Source organism: Mauremys reevesii, linkage group 13, assembly GCF_016161935.1.
Source record: "Mauremys reevesii isolate NIE-2019 linkage group 13, ASM1616193v1, whole genome shotgun sequence".
Classification (NCBI taxonomy): Eukaryota; Metazoa; Chordata; order Testudines; family Geoemydidae; genus Mauremys; species Mauremys reevesii.
The window spans coordinates 9,160,410-9,180,725 of record NC_052635.1 but is presented as its reverse complement, the minus strand read 5'-3'; the positions used below and the strand labels follow the sequence as shown (position 1 = coordinate 9,180,725).

General features: G+C 43.6%; 2 protein-coding genes across 2 annotated transcripts; both read right to left on the bottom strand.

Moving 5' to 3' along the window:
- Positions 1-5,924: 5,924 nt before the first annotated feature.
- LOC120379932 (olfactory receptor 10A7-like) lies at positions 5,925-6,878 on the bottom strand. The gene has a single exon (XM_039497445.1). It carries the CDS (start codon positions 6,876-6,878, stop codon positions 5,925-5,927), a length of 954 nt encoding a protein of 317 aa, XP_039353379.1.
- A 12,378-nt stretch (positions 6,879-19,256) lies between these two features.
- On the bottom strand, positions 19,257-20,040 carry LOC120381322 (olfactory receptor 10A7-like). The gene is made up of 2 exons (XM_039499527.1): positions 19,579-20,040; positions 19,257-19,384 (listed from the first exon to the last, which is right to left on the bottom strand). Exons 1-2 carry the CDS (start codon positions 20,038-20,040, stop codon positions 19,346-19,348), a joined length of 501 nt encoding a protein of 166 aa, XP_039355461.1. The 3' UTR covers positions 19,257-19,345.
- Positions 20,041-20,316: the final 276 nt, after the last annotated feature.

The following is a 20,316-nucleotide window of genomic DNA, read 5'->3' as shown; positions in this document are numbered from 1 at the left end:
TGGACGCCACCCAGAGGAACTCTGCCCGGATACGTGAATGGACAGAGGATTGAAAACAGTCCCCAGAGTCACAGGAGTCTCCATCGGCCAACCTCCTCTCCCTCGTTGTGTAGATGGCCTTTTATCCAGGGCCAGGAGGAGGTTGACCAGGAGGTCCCATGACTTTGTGGAGCCACGGATAGGGAGTGCACAGGGAAGGAGGTGAGGGGAAAAATGCAGTCAGAAACGTAACAGAATATCTGTGAGGAGCCGGTATAGGGGCTGCAACCTGGCCTACTCTAAGTAAACGTGCGCCAGGGTTTCCCTCACGCCACAGAAGGGACAGATGTCCGTGACATGGGTAAACCATGCCAAATACACAGCCGTGCTCATAGCCCCATGAAGGACCTGCCAGCTGATATCCCTGGCAGGCCTCAGGACCACGGTGGAGTATAGGCTGGTCCACTGGGGCTCCTCACCCTCCAGAGGTGGCAGGAGGTCCTGCCACTTTGTGTCAGGGTGGGACGTGAGGGTGAGGAAGTGAAGGGTGTGGAGCACGAGCATGTATAGATGCGTCTGTGGCACAGTCTGGAAGTGAACCGACTGCAAGTCATGTAGCCGGCTCACGGAGAAGGGGTGGGGGAGTCAGCTGGGTCCGTGTGGCAGAGGCCCACTGAAAAGGTCCAGAGGGCCTGGAGTGGAGGGTGGGCGGGGCATGCCTTCCTGCAGGACCGGTCAAGGTAAGCCCGAGCACACGGAGCTGGGGATTGTGTACCAGGGGCTCCATGAGGAGATCTGCCCCTCAGTGTCCGCGACGGACCTGGTCACTGAGAACAGTTTCCAGGTCCAGAGGAGGTCCTGGTAGAAGACCGGCAGCCCAGAGAGGTCTCGCGGAAGACCTCTCAGATCGAGATAAAGGAGCTGATGGTCATATCGGAGCCCTTGGAAGCGGCGCAGGAAGGCATGTGCCAGTGCTCTCTATGCCAGACAACCTGCACCATAAAGGAGCCTCTGCAGGGCTTGGAGGTGGAAGATATGGTCCTGAGTGCGTAGGCACTTCAGGCCCTGCCCTCCCTCCTCTAGGGGCAAATGGAGGACCCCTGCAGAGACCCAGTGCAGTGCTTGCCAAAAGAACTCCAGAATCGCCATCTGGAGGTCGGGCAGGGAGCCCGGGGCAAAGACCAGGGTGTTGAGCCAGTACCAGAGCATGGACAGGACTAGTTGATTGAGTACCAGTGCCCTCCATCGAAGGGAGGGGCACTGGAGTAATCCTGTCCATTTCCGGAGCCGCACCGTCATCCTGCCCTGTAAACCGTGTCAGTTCTCCGACGGAGACGGATATATGGCAGAGAGATACATGCCGAGATAGAGCAGTGGTCCCGTGCTCCATCAGATGGCCTGAAGCACGGGTGGGAGGGAGCTCACCTGCCACCCGTTCCCGACCACCAGGCAAGAGCTCTTGATCCAGTTGACCCAGGCGGAGGAGGACACCAAGTACATGGTCTGGCAAGCCTCCACCCGCGCTAAGGCACCCGGGTCCTGGACCACGAGGACCACGTCATTGGTGTACGCCGACAGGACCAGCTGCAGCTCCGGCTCTCGAAGCACCAAACCCATCAACCTCCTGTGGAGGAGACAGAGGAAGGGCTTGATTGCCAGAGTGTACAGCTGGCCCAAAAGGGGGCACCCGCTGCTGTACTCCCCACCTGAAGCTGACCGGCTTAGTCAGAGTCTAGTCCTACAACCTGGGAGTTATGTGTAAAGCCAATAAGTGGGACATTGATGACTTTGGGTGGAGTTTGACATGTCCATCATTACTTTGTTTGTTACTTTATACCTTTAGTCTGGGTAAGTGTGAATATATGTAGAGCAGATATGGAAATGTAAGTATTTAGCATAACTAAACACTAATTATTACCTCCAAAAATAATTGTGTTAATTAAACACTAGAGCATGCTCTTTAATAACAATGTCATTTTTTCTAGAAGACACACAGAACTTCATGATTCTTTATGGATGATATTTCTCAAAGGAACCAGATGGAATTAGGTGCCCAACTGCCATTGATAATCACCTGGAATTGGGCTTCTTACTCCCTTAGGTCCCTTTAGAATACAAGACAAGTTGATTCTTAAACATTCTGCTATGGGTTATTGACAGTATATACAGGTAGATAACAAGTACAATGACTTGAAAGAACTTCCATAAACATTTTGTTCAGGGTATCATTATTATTTTATAGCACACACAAGTATGCTAAAAGCTTCACACAAAATGACTATTCCATAACAAATGAGATTACAATCCGAATTCATGACACTTTAAGATTAAGCAAAACTTCATCAATCATATGCTATATATGTGATAAAAAGCCCAATATTTCCTACCTAGATGGAGGTTTACACTGGCTTGAATCTAATTACCTGTCATAAATAAACAGATTAGGGTTAAGGTCTCTTTTACCTGGAAAGGGTTAACAAGCTCAGTAACCTGAGGAACACCTGACCAGAGGACCAATCAAGGGACAGGATAATTTCAAATCTCTGTGGAGGGAAGCCTTTGTCTGTGTTCCTTGTTTGCTCTGTGTGCTCTCTTTGGATCTAAGAGAGGCCAGACATGTCTCCAAGTTCTCCTGGAGTATTTCCTACTATCCAGTATAGTGAGTATTAGAAAGGCGAATTAGTCTTATAATTTGATTTCTACATTTCCAATTGTGTGTTTGCTGAAGGAAATTCTTTATTTCTGTTACTGTTACTGATTATTCTGAGGAGGAGGGAGGGGGAAGTCTCTCCAGTTTTTATAAGTTAGACCCTGTATTTTTGCATCCTGGTAATACAGAGAAAGTGTACTTTTTTTTCTTTCTTTAATAAAATCTTTTCTTTTTAGAACTTGATTGATTCTTCTCTTGTTTGCATTTTCAAGGGAAGGGGAGAGGGAGGTGAGTCCCTCTTTGTGTTGAGTCAAGGATTTGATTTGGTGTGTAATCTCTCCGGAGCAGGCTGGAGAGAGGGAAGCGGGGGAGGGGAACTGGCTGTTTCTCTCTCTCTGGTGAAATTCAAAGGGTTTGAATCTGTGTTCCCAGGGAAAGTTTTGGGGGAACAGGGAGTGTGTCAGACACTTAGAAAACTGACTGGTGGCAGCGAGAACCAGATCTAAACTAGGATTTTAGTTTAGAGGAGTCCATGCAGGTCCCCATCTTGGAACCCAACAGCTCCAAGTGTGGGGAGAAAACCTATGACATTACCTCAACTACATGAACTCTGTTTTACACCGGTTTAAGTTAGAGGGGAATCTGGACTATTGACTTTAGTGAACTGTTCATAGTTTCCAACATTTTAAGACCAGAAGAGGTCATCGGGGTAACCATTTCCTACAAAGCCGCCTGTAGAACCTCAGCTGGTGATTCATGGACGTATCCCAGAATGCTCAGCTGAACACAAGGGTACCTTTCAGAAAGAGAGCCAGTCTTTATTTAAAGTCTCCAAAAGATAGACAATCCATCACATCTCTCTGGAAGTTGTTCCTAGAGATAATTCACAGATGTCCATCTCAGAAGGGATGATTGTGAGCATCTAGTCTGTATAACATAGAGCTTCTCCAAAATAATCCCTTTTGAACTAGAGCAGAACTTTAAAAAATGTTTTTGATTTAAACATTGCCAGTGATAGAGAATCTACCACAACCTTTGGTAGGTTTGAGTTACGCTGTCTGGAGTGGCTTACGAAGGTGGGTGCCTATTTCAGGGCAGGCTCTCAAAAGAAGGGCACACACCCCAAACTGATGGTATGTTCTATAATTAGATTTCACCAACCCAGTACCAAATGTGAACTCCCAAAGTACTACATAGTCTTATTATGGAGTCACGGACAGTCCCCTTAAACACTCCAGTCTTAACTCACAAGCAAGATGGACTATTTGATAAATGGTCTTTTACATTAAAACATTAAGTTACTCCTCTTTCAAAGAGACCTCTCACCCACCTGGGTTGAAATGTATACTAGATCTCACACCAAAGACATCACTTGTAGCCAATTCTAACTAAAGGTTTATTTGCTAAGAAAAAGAAATGAGAGTTATTGCGAGATTAAAGCAGGTAAAGTGTATGCACAGATGAGTCTATAATTCCAAATGGTAGCAGACATGGAGTAATCTGCCAGTTTCCCAAAAGTCTCTCAGGGCAACCCAGAATAGCTCTGGGTATCTCCTTTTCTGGTTCAATCATTCTGCCCTGTTAGAATCCAACCCATCCTGAGATGAAAGTTTTTACTTTGTATCCATACTTATACTTGTTCTCTTAGAACAATCTGACAGGACAGCTATCACATGGTTTCTTCTTTGACGGCTGTGAGAGAGGGATGCTTTTAGAGTTTCTGAACTCTGAATGCCCTACACAATCACTTTGAAGTCCCTGAGCTGCATGACCTTTCTCATAACAGTCCTTCATTTGCATAACACAAGGCTTCTTTCATATTTGGAGTATTATTTAGATATTGGGGAGCATATACAAAGCAAAATATTAACAAGATACAGATAAGTGAAAACAATGCATGCAAAATCACATTAATTTATGAAGGTGAAACAACAAACACATTCACATACACTTAACAGCCTCTTTTGATCTTCTGCTAATACACATTTGAATCGACCTGACTTCCAGCTGTGAGTTTGTCAGTTTTCAGCTGAGCATGCAGTTTTGATCAGATCTGGCATCAGCATCACAGATTGTTCCAATGGTTCATTACCCTCACTGTTAAAAAAAAAGATGCCTTATTTGGAGCCTGAATTTGTCAAGCTTCAACTGCCAGCCATTGAATCTTACTATGGCTGTCTCTGCTACACTGAAGAGCCCCTTTATCAAATATTCATTCCTCATGCAGGTACTTATAGATGGTCATCATGTCACCTCTTAATATTGTCTTTCATAAAATGAATAGATTGAGCTCCTTAAATTCATCACTTAAGTCATGTTTTCTAGGCCTTTAATTATTCTCATGACTCTTCTCTTCAACACCCTTCTTAAACGGTGGACTCCAGAACAGGATACAGTATTCCAGCAGTGCCAAATACAGAGGTAAAATAACCTTTGTACTTCTACTCCAAATTCCCCTGTTTAGGCAACCCAGGATTGCATTAGCCCTTTCTGCTACAACATTTCACAAGGAGCTCACATTCAGCTGCTTATCCACGACAGCCTCCAAATATTTTTTCAGAGTCATTGCTTCCCAGGATAGAATGCCTGATCTTGTATTTATGGCCTGTGTTCTTTCTTCCTAGATGTATACATTTCTATTTAGCTGCATTAAAATACAAACTACTTGCTTGCAAACAGCTTACCAAGCAATCCAGATGCCTCAGAATCCATGTAGCCTGTCCCCCTCATTATTGAGCCCTCCCCCATTTTTTCTAGAGTCTTCATCACTCTTGATTTTACTCTCTTACTGGTAAAATATTGGATCATATTTGTAGTTTGACGTTTGCATAGTTCAACTTTTAGCCATTGGATCTTGGAATAACTTTGTCTGTTAAATGTAAGAGTCATTTACTCCCAGTTACTTACTTATTTTGATTAAGTCACTGCTTAACTGTCCTTTCAATTAGTAAAGTAGATATATCTCCTTCAGTATCTGCCAGGAGGCCATTTTCTGTCCCATTAATCAATCTTCTACCCTTTCTCTGAAAGGTTTCCCGTTAACCAATATAAATTTAATGTAGGGACACCAGGACTGGGAACAGAATTCCAGTAATGGTGTCACCAGTGTTTAATACATTTACACCACTGTGAGTGTAAGCAGAATTAATCCTTCACTGGAGTTACTCATGATTTGTCCCTAGCTGAGAGGAGAACATTTAAGGCATTTCAGACAAGAATATATTGCATTTCAAGTCAGAAGGGAGATGTACAATTTCCCCACCCCAGAGTCGCCCAAGCACAACACACAACAACATCATCCCATAGATGTTACCTGAGGGAACATTTTCCTGCCTGTTGTCTTCCTGAGAGCACATTTTATCTCCTTGTTCCTCAGGCTGTAAATAATGGGGTTAAATGTTGGAGTCAGCACCGTGTATACCAGGGAAAGGAACCTGTTACTGCTCTGGGACTGTTCTGAACTGGGCTGCATATAAATAAAAGTTCCAGTCCCATAGAAGAGAGAAACCACAATGAGGTGTGAGGAGCAGGTGGAGAAGCCTTTGTGTCTGCCTTCAGCTGAGGGCATCTTCAGGATGGTGGAGATGATGAGGCCGTATGACAAGAGGATAAGCAAAAATGGTGCCAGGATAAAGAGAACTGTGGTGGTAGTAACCGCAGCTTCATTCTTGTGGGTGTCTGTGGAGACCAGTCTCAGCACAGGGAAAACGTCACAGAAGAAATGCCTGATTCTATTAGACCCACAGAAAGGCAGTGTAAATATGGAAATGGTGTGTCCAAAACCTACCAGGATACCAATGATCCAGGAACCGGCTGCCATCCAAACACAAACCATCTGGTTCATGCTGAGGGTGTATTGCAGGGGGTGGCATATGGCCACGTACCGGTCATACGCCATGACGGAGAGGAGGCAGCACTCGGTGATACCAAAGAGAACGAAGAAACACATCTGAATACCACAGCCTGCAAAGGAGATAGTCTGGGTCTCTGAGATCAGGTTGACCAGCATCTTGGGCAGGGTGACCGAGGTGTAGCAGATCTCCAGGAAGGATAAATTCCTGAGGAAGAAATACATGGGGGTCTGAAGGGCAGAGTCTGTGATCGTGATGATAACAATCAGAATGTTCCCTACCAGGGCCATCACATAGAAGGTGAATACCAGCACAACGGGTAGGACTTGCAATGATTGGAAATCGGAGAATCCCACCAACTCTATCTCAGTCACACATGTCTGGTTGTCCTTCCTCATGCCCTCAATGCTCTTCAGCCTAGACCTTGGAACCTGCAAACAAAGAGAAGCAATTGCTGATATTAGATACAGATGTAGTTGGGGAGGAGGGAGGGGAAATGATGGAACTATTCTTTTTTGTAACATGCCATTTAGATGAAATCAAAATATGTTGCAGGAATGTGCCAATTTTGACTAAACATTCAACAGAAATAATTTGCAATGAGTTAAATCAAAATGCATTATTTTGTTTATAGACTTTCCCATATCATTTTGTTCCAACACACTTATTTCATTTTATTTTCACTTTTATGTGATATTGGGTTCAAAGTATTAACTTTTAAATACTATAATAACATTTAAAAACAATATTAGATTTATATATTATACACAAAACAATATTTGGTATTCTGTACTCTGTTTTATATCATATTATAATTGCAATGGTTTGGAATTATTGAAATATTTCATTTCAATAATGTCACTTTGATGTATCTGGATTTTTTTTTCACAATATCCATTTCATGAAAAAATTCAAAATATTGCAATTCAGGATGGAAACATATTTTGAAATGTCCATATTTCCAAGAAGATAGAAATTCCATTTTCCAACCATCTCTAGTTCAATATTCTTATCATGTAATAAATTAATTAAAATGACCAGAGATGGACCTTCAGTGGAACCTAAGAACTGAAGAACCCATTGTGGGAGCTTGAAATCTGGTTTAAACTGGAGCTCCAATCTGCAAATTAATAACTGGCTGTCTGTGTACCTGCATATGTACGTATATATGCATGCGAGTATGTGTGTGTGTGTGTGTGTGTGTGTGAGAGAGAGAGACAGAGAGACAGAGAGCCAAGTGAACATATATTTAGAAGAACTGTGGAATAAAACACGATTAAACCTGAGTTTTTCTCCTTTGCTTTCTCTCAAATAGAGCTGCAATAGAGCATCGATACAGATCTCTTTGTGAGGGCCACATCCAGACTAATGGCATGTCTTAATGACCAATGCTGCTTCTATTGGGAGCTCACTTCCCTTTTCCATGAGCATAATTCAGAGGATTTTACTAAGGTTTTACTCAACCCTTACTCTTTTCAAAGTGTAGGGGATTTTTTCCTGAGTGTATGAAATCTGAACAGATACCCCAGTTTGCCTTACTGTAATCTTTGAGGCAGCTCATCAGGATTTACATATTTCTTATTTGAATTGGAGTCAGCTGAGACTATAAATGAGAGAGGACCCCACGATTCTTCTCCTTGTTTTGTTCATTTTATAACAGTTGCATTGGCAGACTTTGTTATACTGACCTCATGTGGGCCAACGACAGGCAGTACTCTCTGCTCAGACAAATCAAAATCTTGTCTGGAACAATTCTATTGATCAGAGAGATCCCTACTCCCCAGTCCATGCCACCCTCAGGCTACCTGTCAAGCAGGGGATAACAATGTTGATTTTGCTTGGTTGGATTTTCAGACTTTAACCCTCAAAACACATTTCACAGGTGACCAAACCAATCACATTTGGGGCTCTCCACTGCCTTCACTGAACCATTCATTCTCTCTCACCTGGACTGAATTCTAAAGAAAAATCAATAAACAGAAGTGCCTGTAGCACCTCCATTACCTGTCACTCTCTAGCAGACTTGTATGGTCTGAGTTTTGAAAGAACCAGCCACTGGCTTATGTCTGCTCCCACTGAAGACCACAGGAGTTTTACTAGTCTCTTCAGTGGAAGAAGAGGTAGGCCAGTGCTGATTTTGGAAAATGAGGGTCTTCTTAATTCTTTCGGGACTGTTGAGCCATTGGATGAGCAAACACTTGAAAGCAGAATTGTTCATAAAACTCTGTGAGTTTTGCCATAGATTTCAATTGATACATGATTTCACCCACAGAATTTCAACACAGAAGGCACCATTGAGATCATTTAGTCTAACGCACTGTGTAACACAGACCACAGAACTAATCACACAGCCTCCTTTGCCCCATCAGTCCCTTAGTAAGTATAAAATGGAACCAATTCTATCCACTCCTACCTCTTAAAGAAATAATGTCTCTCTTCCTCTATGTCTGCTTCTGCATCTGAGTAATTAAGCACTGAGGAGGAGCTTTTAAAATTGCTTCTAGATGCTGGGGATCTCATGACCAAAAGAGAGAAGACAGCACTTCCCCATAATGACATCACCAAGCAAAATGTGTTTGTTATCTCTAAGTTAGAGTTGGAGAACAAACACTGCCTTGGGAGCCCTGCTACCTCCCTTCATAACTCAGGTCCAGCAGAGCTTCCATTGATTATGACTGGAAAGTGCTCTGGGACTGAGAGTGGAATTTGTCTTGACGCTCCCTTCGGTCTATGGACTGTGCTTAGAATTTCAAAACCAGAGTCAGTAAATGCTAGCTGTAAGAGCATTGTATAGTGGCATACACACTTCCCCATTAGTAACTGACAAAACAATCATCTAAAAAGGCTGAGCATCCATCTGCCATGGAAAGTCAAAGGTAATTAGCTGCCTATCTCTCTTTGTGTGTATCTATACAGCAATCTAGGTTTTGGTAGGCATCCACCTAGGTCCACTGACTTATGGCAGTGGGGTGCATGCTAGCACACTAAAAATAGCCTTGTAGATAGTGTTGTGCCAGCCCATGACACCATGTCTACACAGCTATTCTTAGCATGATAACATGAGGCCTCCTAGTCAGAGTCTGTGGACCAGGCTCCAAGATGCCCTGATGGGATTTTTAAAATTTTTAAAATCCTACTGGTGGGTCTGGCCCCAGAATCTCCCACAGATACTGTGAATAAGTCTTTGGAAGGGGAAAGTAGCACACTGCAATGGACAAGACCTGGCAATGAGAGTGAAGCTCTTTGGGATTGTTACCCTGAAAAATGAGTTTTGGGGTGCTGCTATACTAACCTTCCTATTGCCCGCTTAAACTGTTTTTTCTGAGGTAAAATTTCCCATGGTTGTTAAGGAATCACTCAAAGGACACGGATTCCAATAATGTAATTGACACAGGCAGTAATCCTTCCAAAACAAAGGTTTTTTTTTTACTAAAATAGCTAATAATCCCTAATACAGTTTATCAAAAAAATCTTAAACAAAGCACAATAAATCCCTGATGACACAGACCCCTTACTGGAAGTTAAAAGAGCACTTGAACTACAATAGCATATACTTCAAATGGTACTAAGCAAAGCAATTTGTTGCAAGTGGCCAGTTTGCAACAAATTGCCAACAGCACATCTCAGGTTGCTTTTAAAGTTTACATAGATAAAATACAAGTAAAACACGCACACACATCTCAGGCAATACATAATAAATAATATAAAAACTATATTAAACTATACTTATCCTAAACAGTAATTAAAGAATATCAAGCTTATTCTATAAAGCCACTGCTGCTTTCCTTAAAAAATCCACTCCAGCTTTCTCCTTTCTGCAGCAGTTTGTCCGTGTCTTTTCTTGCTGGGTCTTTGGCTCCTCCGGCATGGGTCTCGCCTTCTCAGATACAGCCTTCGGAGGCTCGAAAATGCTGCTGGCAGCAGGCTTTTTATGCTACATTGTAGCTCTGTCTTATATAGATTCCTATTCTTGGCGACAGTTACCTCACTTGCACATGCTCAGTCTTCACCATTACCTCAGAATTCTGATTGACAGCTCTGACCTTTAAAGCAAATTGTCGCGGGTCTGAGTGGGTTCTGATGGGCTAAGGCCTTAACTGACTGACCTCTTTGTCACCACTCCCTTTGCTGCATGTGCTCACTGTTGTTGTTTACTTCAAGTTAGGACTCTGCTGCCACCTAAACACACTTGACTTTTTGCCAAGGTCCAATCTTGCAAATTCTGGGCTTTCTGACAGGGCTTTATTTATTTTTTAATGTTCAAGATAGTCTAAGTTCTCACTGAGCATGCTCAGGGTCCTCAGCATCCATCTCAGAGTGAAGTGATTTTTGCTTATTCAGAGTAGAGATCAGAAATACAAAAATAGAGACTGAAGACATTTCTCTGGTGATAGGATCTGTTCCCATGTAATTCACCAGCTCACTAGGTGATATTGAGTAAGTTATTTCAACTTGTTTTGGCCCAGTTTCACTCTCTGTAAAATGGAGATCATGTTACCCATCTCTCTACTTAAATTGCATTGAGGTCTACAGATGAAAAACACTAGGAAAAAGTTTGCTTCTCCATTCATGTAAAGAGGAGTTTTGCTTGATTTAGGAGTACACGAATGGGCACTTTGCAATTAAGTCCCTTAGGTGCCCAGTTGTGGCAATATAAAATTCTAATTCTCATGTCTAATTAGTTGATGTGGTTGATGCAGAGGAGGCTGGATGATTCTGGGTCTCAGAGAGGCATCCACAAAGGGAACCAGATGAGTTTTGTTCTTAAGCCTGGGTGAGGTGATTGGGATGACTTTCAGAGTCAGAATGAAATGACAAGTCATGCCAAAGAGACTTTACTAATGGCAAATTGAGGCTGATTCTCCGTGGGTGTGACTCTTCAGTGGAGCAATGTCATTTCACACCACCTGCAGATCTGGCCCATTTATTTCAATGGAGCTTCTCTGATTTACCCCAGCTGGGGATTTGAGCCAGAGTGTGACTATGCTGTGTTTACACCAGACTAATTTGATTAAGTTTGGTGGAAATACTGCAGATTTCATCTTTTTCTTTTCTCCTAGTCTCTCAGTGGCATCTGATCACCTGCTCCCATGAAACTAAGATTAGATTCAGGCTTAGAATATTTTATTTGTAAAACATTTTTTTTAAAAGAAACCATTCAAACCTGGAATGGACGGATGGAAGGAGAAAAATATTAAACATGAAAAGTTTTCCAAAATGTTAATTTCTCAATCAGAAAAAAAATCACAATGATCCAAAGAGCTTGATATTCAAGATTTTCTCATCTCACTATGACACAACAGTGATGGTTTGCCAGAACATCCGATTTTCTTTCTCTTTCTTTCTTTCTTTCTTTCTTTCTTGTTTGTATTGCTTCCCCTATCAAATAAAATACAATAAAGTCTTGGAGTAACGAAACTATGTTTTCAATTTTAGTCATTTTGGTTCTTTATACAACTCCTCTCCCTCCCAAAGAAAAGATCTATGAAAATGGAGGATGTATTTATTTTGTGAAAAATTGTTAATTTGAAATGCAGTGCCCATCAAAATAACACTTAGATCATGTCTACACTGTGGGGATCACAACACCATAGCTATGGGTACGGCCAGACTACCCGCTGGATCGGCGGGTAGCAATCTATCTATCAGGGATCGATATATAGTGTCTCGTCTAGAGGCGATATATCGATTCCCGAACACGCTCCCATTGATTCCGAAACTCCACCAGGGCAAGTAGCAGAAGCAAAGTCAATGAGAGAGCCGTGGCCGTTGATCTCGCGCCGTTAGGATGGGAGGTAAATCGAAATAAGATACGTCAATTTCAGCTACGGGAATAGAGTATCTTACGTGTCCCCCACCCCCGGTGTAGATCAGGCCTATGGCTCTGTAGCCATGCTGTCATAAACCTGTGGTGTAGTGTAGGTGCATCCTACAGACACAGAAGTTGTTTTTCCATTGTTGCTGTGTTACTCAAACCCAAAACTCTCAGTAACTTTATTCTCTGTGAGGGAGTATCAGGACAAATGAAAGGAGACACAGCGACTCTGTCTGCTATATGGCTGACACAAACAAATCAAAATGAAGTGCTTTCACTTAAAGCCAGCATGTTATTACTCTCCAGCACTCGCCCCAGAATGCCTTTACTCAAAGTCTGTGGTTTATTTAGTCTCAAGCACTTGCAAACACTATAGATTATAAAACACCTCCAACAATAGTTATCCGGGGTCTGGGGGGATCTTGAGTGGTCAAAGGACAAGGTTCAAGTGGCCAACTATCTGCCTGTTTCCAGGGATTACAAGAGATGTCCAGAAGGTCAAATCCAAATTCCTCAGACCTGTTTACCCCTTTTACGTTAGTAACTGCTACAATTACATCATCAACAACATGTCAATCAAAGGAAAACCATGAAGCAAGCATTTTTAAGTGATTAATTATACAGATGTGTTTTTGCAGAGTCTGCATTCTTATGGACAACAATACACAAACACACCAGAAGTCAAATATAGCTAGACTTCCCCTTTTTCACAGATGCTTACCCCAGCATATCAGAGAGGACACAGTCAGGCCCACTCCTCATCATTACCCCTCCCGCTCAGCTTTGTCTACTGATGCTAAGGCTGGTACAAAGGCCTTACAGGTGCTACCCTTGGCAATAAGCAAAATAATTGATAGTCCATCCTAAAAGTTAGTGGTGGCTTGAGCATGTGGCTGGTTACTAAAAATGGCCCGTATCAGTAGGAACATCACTTCCCCAAGTGACATTAGCTAGTCTGATGGCAGCATTTTTCCACTGATGTAGTTGTACCAACACCAAGGGTTCGGTTGGCATAGCTACAGCACTCAGGTGTGTGGATTTTTCACATGCCTCGGCACCGTACCTAGGTTGACCTAAATTTTAAGTGTAAACCAGGTCTTAAATGGAAAATATCCACCCAGCAGCTGTGTCAACCCGTGATGCAGTCACACCTCACACTGCAGTGGAGACATACCCTCACTCGCACGAGGCTAGCTCCAGTGAGGGTATGTGTACATGTACTCCAGGCTGGCTAGGTTTGCTTGAGTGGAGTAACCTGAGTGCACTAACTCTAGCCAGCTGTTGCAGTGAAGACAAGTCCTTGCACAAATTCATCCTCATTCTGTGCGGTAGGGAAATGCTATTAACCCCATTTCACAGTTGGGAAATTGAGACACCAAGAGATTAAAGGAAAAACTTTCAAAAGTGCCCAAAACCAGATTGTTAGAGGTATTTAGACACCTAAAGATGCACATTGACATCTCCTGAGATTTTCAAAAGCACCTGAGCAGGTCTGGTGACTGACTCCCATTGACATCCATGGGCGTAGGAGCAGCTTAGCCCTTTGTAAATAAACCATGAAATCGGGGGCTTTGAAAGGGGAGTACATGGGAGAGGCAACTGTACATACTGGGTTCCGGGAAGTGGGCAGACCCACTATAGAAGGACTCCCCCACCCCCAGCCTAAGGGGAGGATCTACAAGATCTGGAAACCAACTGATTTTGAGGGACAACTAATGAAATAACAGGGACAGGAGTGCAGTAAAATGGTCAAAAGAAGGGAGCCTGACGGCAACACCAAGCAGAGAACACCAGATAGCGCTCACTGCTCCTCGAAGTCGCAAGGGCGCCAGTGGACGCCACTCAGAGGAACTCTGCCCGGATACATGAATGGACAGAGGATTGGAAACAGGCCCCAGAGTCACAGGAGACTCCGTCGGCCAACCTCCTCTCCCTGGTTGTGTAGATGGCTGTTTTATCTAGGGCCAGGAGGAGGTTGACCAGGAGGTCCCGTGACTTTGTGGAGCCACGGATAGGGAGTGCACAGAGAAGGAGTTGAGGGGAAAAATGCAGCCAGAAACGTAACAGAATATCTGTGAGGAGCCGGTATAGGGCCTTAAAGCTGGCATACTCTAGGTAATCATGGGCCAGGGTCTCCCTCATGCCGCAGAAGGAGCAAGTGTCCTTGACATAGGTAAACCATGCCAAATACATGGCCGTGCTCATAGCCCCATGAAGGACCCGCTAGCTGATATCCCTGGCAGGCCTCAGGACCACGGTGGAGTATAGGCTGGTCCACTGGGGCTGCTCACCCTCCAGAGGTGGCAGGAGGTCCTGCCACTTTGTGTCAGGGTGGGACGTGAGGGTGAGGAAGTGAAGGGTGTGGAGCACGAGCATGTATAGATGCTTCCGTGGCACAGTCTGGAAGCGAACCGGCTGCAAGTCATGTAGCCGGCTCACGGAGAAGCGGTGGGGGAGCCGGCTGGGTCCACGTGGCAGAGGCCCGCTGAAAAGGTTCAGAGGGCCTGGGGTGGAGGGTGGGCAGGGCAGGCCTTCCTGCAGGACCCAGTCGAGGTAAGCCCGAGCTCACGGAGCTGGGGATTGTGTAGCAGGAGCACCATGAGGAGATCTGCCCCTCCGGTGGCCGCCACGGACCTGGTCACTGAGAACAGTTTCCAGGTCCAGAGGAGGTCCTGGTAGAAGACCAGCAGCCCAGGGAGGTCTCGCAGAAGACCTCTCGGATCGAGATAAAGGAGCTGCTGGTCGTATCGGAGCCCTGGAAGCGGTGCAGGAAGGCGTGTGCAAGTAATCTCCGCTCCAGACAACCTGCACCATAAAGGAGCCTCTGCAGGGCTTGGAGGTGGAAGATATGGACCTGAGTGCGTAGGCACTTCAGGCCCTGCCCTCCCTCCTCTAGGGGCAAGTGGAGGACCCCTGCAGAGACCCAGTGCAGTGCTTGCCAAAAGAACTCCAGAATCGCCGTCTGGAGGTCGGGCAGCAAGCCCAGGGCCGAGACCAGGGTGTTGAGCCAGTAGAGGCACCGGAGTAATCCTGTCCATTTCCGGAGCCGCTCCATCACCCTGCCCTGTAAACCGTGTCCGTTCTCTGACGGAGACGGATGCATGGCAGAGAGATAAATGCCGAGATAGAGCAGCGGACCCATGCTCCATCAGATGGCCTGAAGCACGGGTGGGAGGGAGCTCGCCTGCCACCTGTCCCAACCACCAGGCCAGAGCTCTTGATCCAGTTGACCCAGGCGGAGGAGGACACCAAGTACATGGTCTGGCAAGTCTCCACCCGCGCTAAGGCACCCGGGTCCTGGACCACGAGGACCACGTCATTGGTGTACGCCGACAGGACCAGCTGCAGCTCCGGTTCTCAAAGCACCAAACCCATCAACCTCCTGCGGAGGAGACAGAGGAAGGGCTTGATTGCCAGAGTGTACAGCTGGCCCAAAAGGGGGCACCCGCTGCTGTACTCCCCACCTGAAGCTGACCGGCTTAGTCAGAGTCCAGTCCTACAACCTGGGAGTTCTGTGTAAAGCCAATAAGTGGGACAATGATGACTTTGGGTGGAGTTTGACATGTCCATCATTAATTTGTCTGTTACTTTATACCCCTAGTCTGGGTAGGTGTGAATATATGCAGAGTAGATATGGAAATGTAAGTATTTAGCATAACTAAACACTAATTATTACCTCCAAAAATAATTGTGCTAATTAAACACTAGAGCATGCTCATTAATAACAATGTCATTTTTTCTAGAAGACACACACAACTTCATGATTCTTTATGGATGATATTTTTCAAAGGAACCAAATGGAATTAGGTGTCCTACTGCCATTGATAATCATCTGGTATTGGGCTTCTTATTCCCATAGGTCCCTTTAAAATCCAAGACAGGTTGATTCTTAAACATTCTGCTATGGATTATTGACAGTATATACAGATAGATAACAAGTACAATGACTTGAAAGAACTTCCATAATCATTTTGGTCAGGGTATCTTTATTATTTTATAGCACACACAAGTATGTTAAAAGCTTCAGACAAAATTACTATTCCATAACAGATGAGATTACAATCCGAATTCATGACACTTTAAGATTAAGCAAAACATCATCAGTCATATGATATATAGTTGATAAAAAGCCCAAGATTTCCTACCTAGGAAGGTTTACACTGGATTGAATCTAATTACCTCAACTACATGAACTCTGTTTTACACTGGTTTAAGTTAGAGGGGAATCTGGAATATTGGCTTTAGTGAACTGTTCATAGATTCCAATATTTTAAGACCAGAAGAGGTCATAAGGGTAACCACTTCCTACAAAGCTGCCTGTAGAACCTCAGCTGGTGATTCCTGGACATATCCCAGAATGCTCAGCTGAACACAAGGGTACCTTTCAGAAAGATAGCCAGTCTTTATTTAAAGTCCCCAAAAGATAGACAATCCATCACATCTCTCTGGAAGTTGTTCCTAGAGATAATTCATAGATGCCCATCTCAGAAGGGATGATTCTGAGCATCTAGTCTGTATAACACAGTCCATAGAGCTTCTCCAAAATAATCCCTTTTGAACTAGAGCAGAACTTTAAAAAAATGTTTTTGATTTAAAAATTGTCAGTGATAGAGAATCTACCACAACCCTTGGTAGATTGAGTTATGCTGTCTGGACTGGCTTACGATGGTGAGTGCCTATTTCAGGGCAGACTCTCAAAAGAAGGGCACACACCCCAAACTGATGGTATGTTCTATATTTAGATTTCACCAACCCAGTACCAAATATGAACTCCCAAAGTACTACATAGTCTTATTATGGAGTCACAGACAGTCCCCTTAGACACTCCAGTCTTAACCCACAAGCAAGATGGACTCTTTGATAAATGGTCTTTTACATGAAAACATTAGGCTATTCCTCATTCCAAGAGACCTCTTACCCACTTGTAGCCAATTCTAACTAAAGGTTTATTTGCTAAGAAAAAAAATGAGAGTTATTGAGATATTAAACCAGGTAAAGTGTATGCACAGATGAGTCTATAATTCCAAATGGTAGCAGACATGGAGTAATCTGCCAGTTTCCCAAAAGTCTCTCAGAGCAACCCTGAATAGCTCTGGGTATCTCCTTTTCTGGTTCAATTATTCTGCCCTGTTAGAATCCAACCCATCCTGAGATGAATGATTTTCCTTTGTATCCAAATTTATACTTGTTCTCTTAGAACAATCTGACAGGACAGCTATCACATGGTTTCTTCTTTGACGGCTGTGAGAGAGGGATGCTTTTAGAGTTTCTGAACTCTGAATGCCCTACACAATCACTTTGAAGTCGCTGAGCTGCATTACCTTTCTCATAACAGTCCTTCATTTGCATAACACAAGGCTTCTTTCATATTTGGAGTATTATTTAGATATTGGGGAGCATATACAAAGCAAAATATTAACAAGATACAAATAAGTGAAAACAATGCATGCAAAATCACATTAATTTATGAAGGTGAAAAGCCAAACACATTCACATACACTTAACAGCCTCTTTTGATCTTCTGCTAATACACATTTGAATTGACCTGACTTCCAGCTGTGTGTTTGTCAGTTTTCAGCTGAGCATGCAGTTTTGATCAGATCTGGCGTCAGCATCACAGATTGTTCTAATGGTTCATTACCCTCACTGTTAAAAAAAAGATGCCTTATTTGGAGCCTGAATTTGTCAAGCTTCAACTGCCAGCCATTGAATCTTGCTATGGCTGTCTCTGCTACACTGAAGAGCCCCTTTATCAAATATTCATTCCTCATGTAGGTGCTTACAGACTGTGATCAAGTCATATTCTCTTTTATAAAATGAATAGATTGAGCTCCTTAAATTCATCACTTAAGTCATGTTTTCTAGGCCTTTAATTATTCTCATGATTCCTCTCTGAACCTTCTTCATTTATCAACACCCTTCTTCAACGGTGGACTCCAGAACAGGATACAGTATTCCAGCAGTGCCAAATACAAAGGTAAAATAACCTTTGTACTTCTACTCAAAATTCCCCTGTTTAGGCAACCCAGGATTCCATTAGCCCTTTTGGCTACAGCGTTTCACTAGGAGCTCACATTCAGCTGGTTATTCACCACAGCCCCCAAATATTTTTTCAGAGTCACTGCTTCCCAGGATAGAATGCCTGATCTTGTACTTATGGCCTGTGTTCTTTCTTCCTAGATGTATACATTTATATTTAGCTGTATTAAAATACAAACTACTTTCTTGTACACAGCTTACCAAGCAATCCAGATGCCTCTGAATCCATGTGGCCTGTCCACCTCATAATTGAGCCTTCCCCCCTTTTTTACTGCAGTCTCCACCACTCTTGATTTTACTCTCTTACTGGTAAAATGTTGTATCATATTTGTAGTTTGACGTTTGCCCTGGTTCAACTTTTAGCCGTTGGATCTTGCTATAACTTTGTCTGTTAAATGTAAGAATTATTTACTGCCAGTTACTTACTCATTTTGATTAAGTCATTGCTTAACCGTCCTTTCAATAAACAATATATTGTTTATAGATATATCTCCTTCAGTCTCTGCCCAGAGGCAGTTTTCTCTCCCATTAATCAATCTTCTACCCTTTCTATGGTCTCACGAGTATTTATACATTTACACTACTGTGAGTGTAAGGAGAAGTAATCCTTTACTGGAATTACTCATGATTTGTGCCAGGCTGAGAGGAGAACATTTAAAGCATTTCAGACAAGCATATATTGCATTTCTAGCAAGAATGGAGATATACAATTTCCCCACCCCAGAGTCTCTCAAGCACAACACACAACAGCATCATCCCATAGATATAACCTGAGGGAACATTTTCCTGCCTATTGTCTTCCTGAGAGCACTTCTTATCTCCTTGTTCCTCAGGCTGTAAATAACGGGGTTAAATGTTGGAGTCAGCACCGTGTATACCAGGGAAAGGAACCTGTTACTGCCCTGGGACTGCGCTGAACTGGGCTGCATATAAATAAGTGTTGCAGTCCCGTAGAAGAGAGAAACCACAATGAGGTGTGAGGAGCAGGTGGAGAAGGCTTTATGTCTGCCTTCAGCTGAGGGCATCTTCAGGATGGTGGAGATGATGAGGCTGTAAGACAAGAGAATGAGCAAAAATGGGGCCAGGATAAAGAGAACTGTGGTGGTAGTAATGGCAACTTCATTCTTGTGTGTGTTCGTTGAGGCCAGTCTCAGCACAGGGAAAACATCACAGAAGAAATGGCTGATTCTATTAGACCCACAGAAAGGCAGTGTAAATATGGAAATGGTGTGTCCAAAACCTACCAGGATACCAATGATCCAGGAACCGGCTGCCATCCGAGCACAAAATATCTGGTTCATGCTGAGGGTATATTGCAGGGGGTGGCATATGGCCACGTACCGGTCATATGCCATGACGGAGAGGAGGCAGCACTCAGTGATGCCAAAGAGAGCAAAGAAACACATCTGAACACCGCAACCTACAAAGGAGATAGTCTGGGTCTCCGAGATCAGGTTGACCAGCATCTTGGGCAGGGTGACCGAGGTGTAGCAGATCTCCAGGAAGGATAAATTCCTGAGGAAGAAATACATAGGGGTTTGAAGGGTAGAGTCTGTGACTGTGATGATAACAATTAGAGTGTTCCCTACCAGGGCCATCACATAGAAGGTGAACACCAGCACAAAGGGTAGGACTTGCAGTGATTGGAAATCGGAGAATCCCAGCAACTCTATCTCAGTCACACATGTCTGGTTGTCCTTCTCCATGTCCTCAATACTCTTCAGCAGAGACCTTGGGGCCTGAAAACAAAGGGAAGGAATTACTGATATTAGATACATATGTAGTTGGAGGGAGTGGAATGATCGCACTGTTCTCCTTTGTAAAATGCCAGTTTGCTGAAATCAAAATATGTTGCAGGAATGGGCCAATTTTGACAAAACATTCAACGGAAAAAATTGAAGAGTTGAATCAAATGCATTATTTTGTTTATAGACTTTCCCATTTCATTTTGTTCCATCTTTCTCATTTTGTTTTATTTTGAC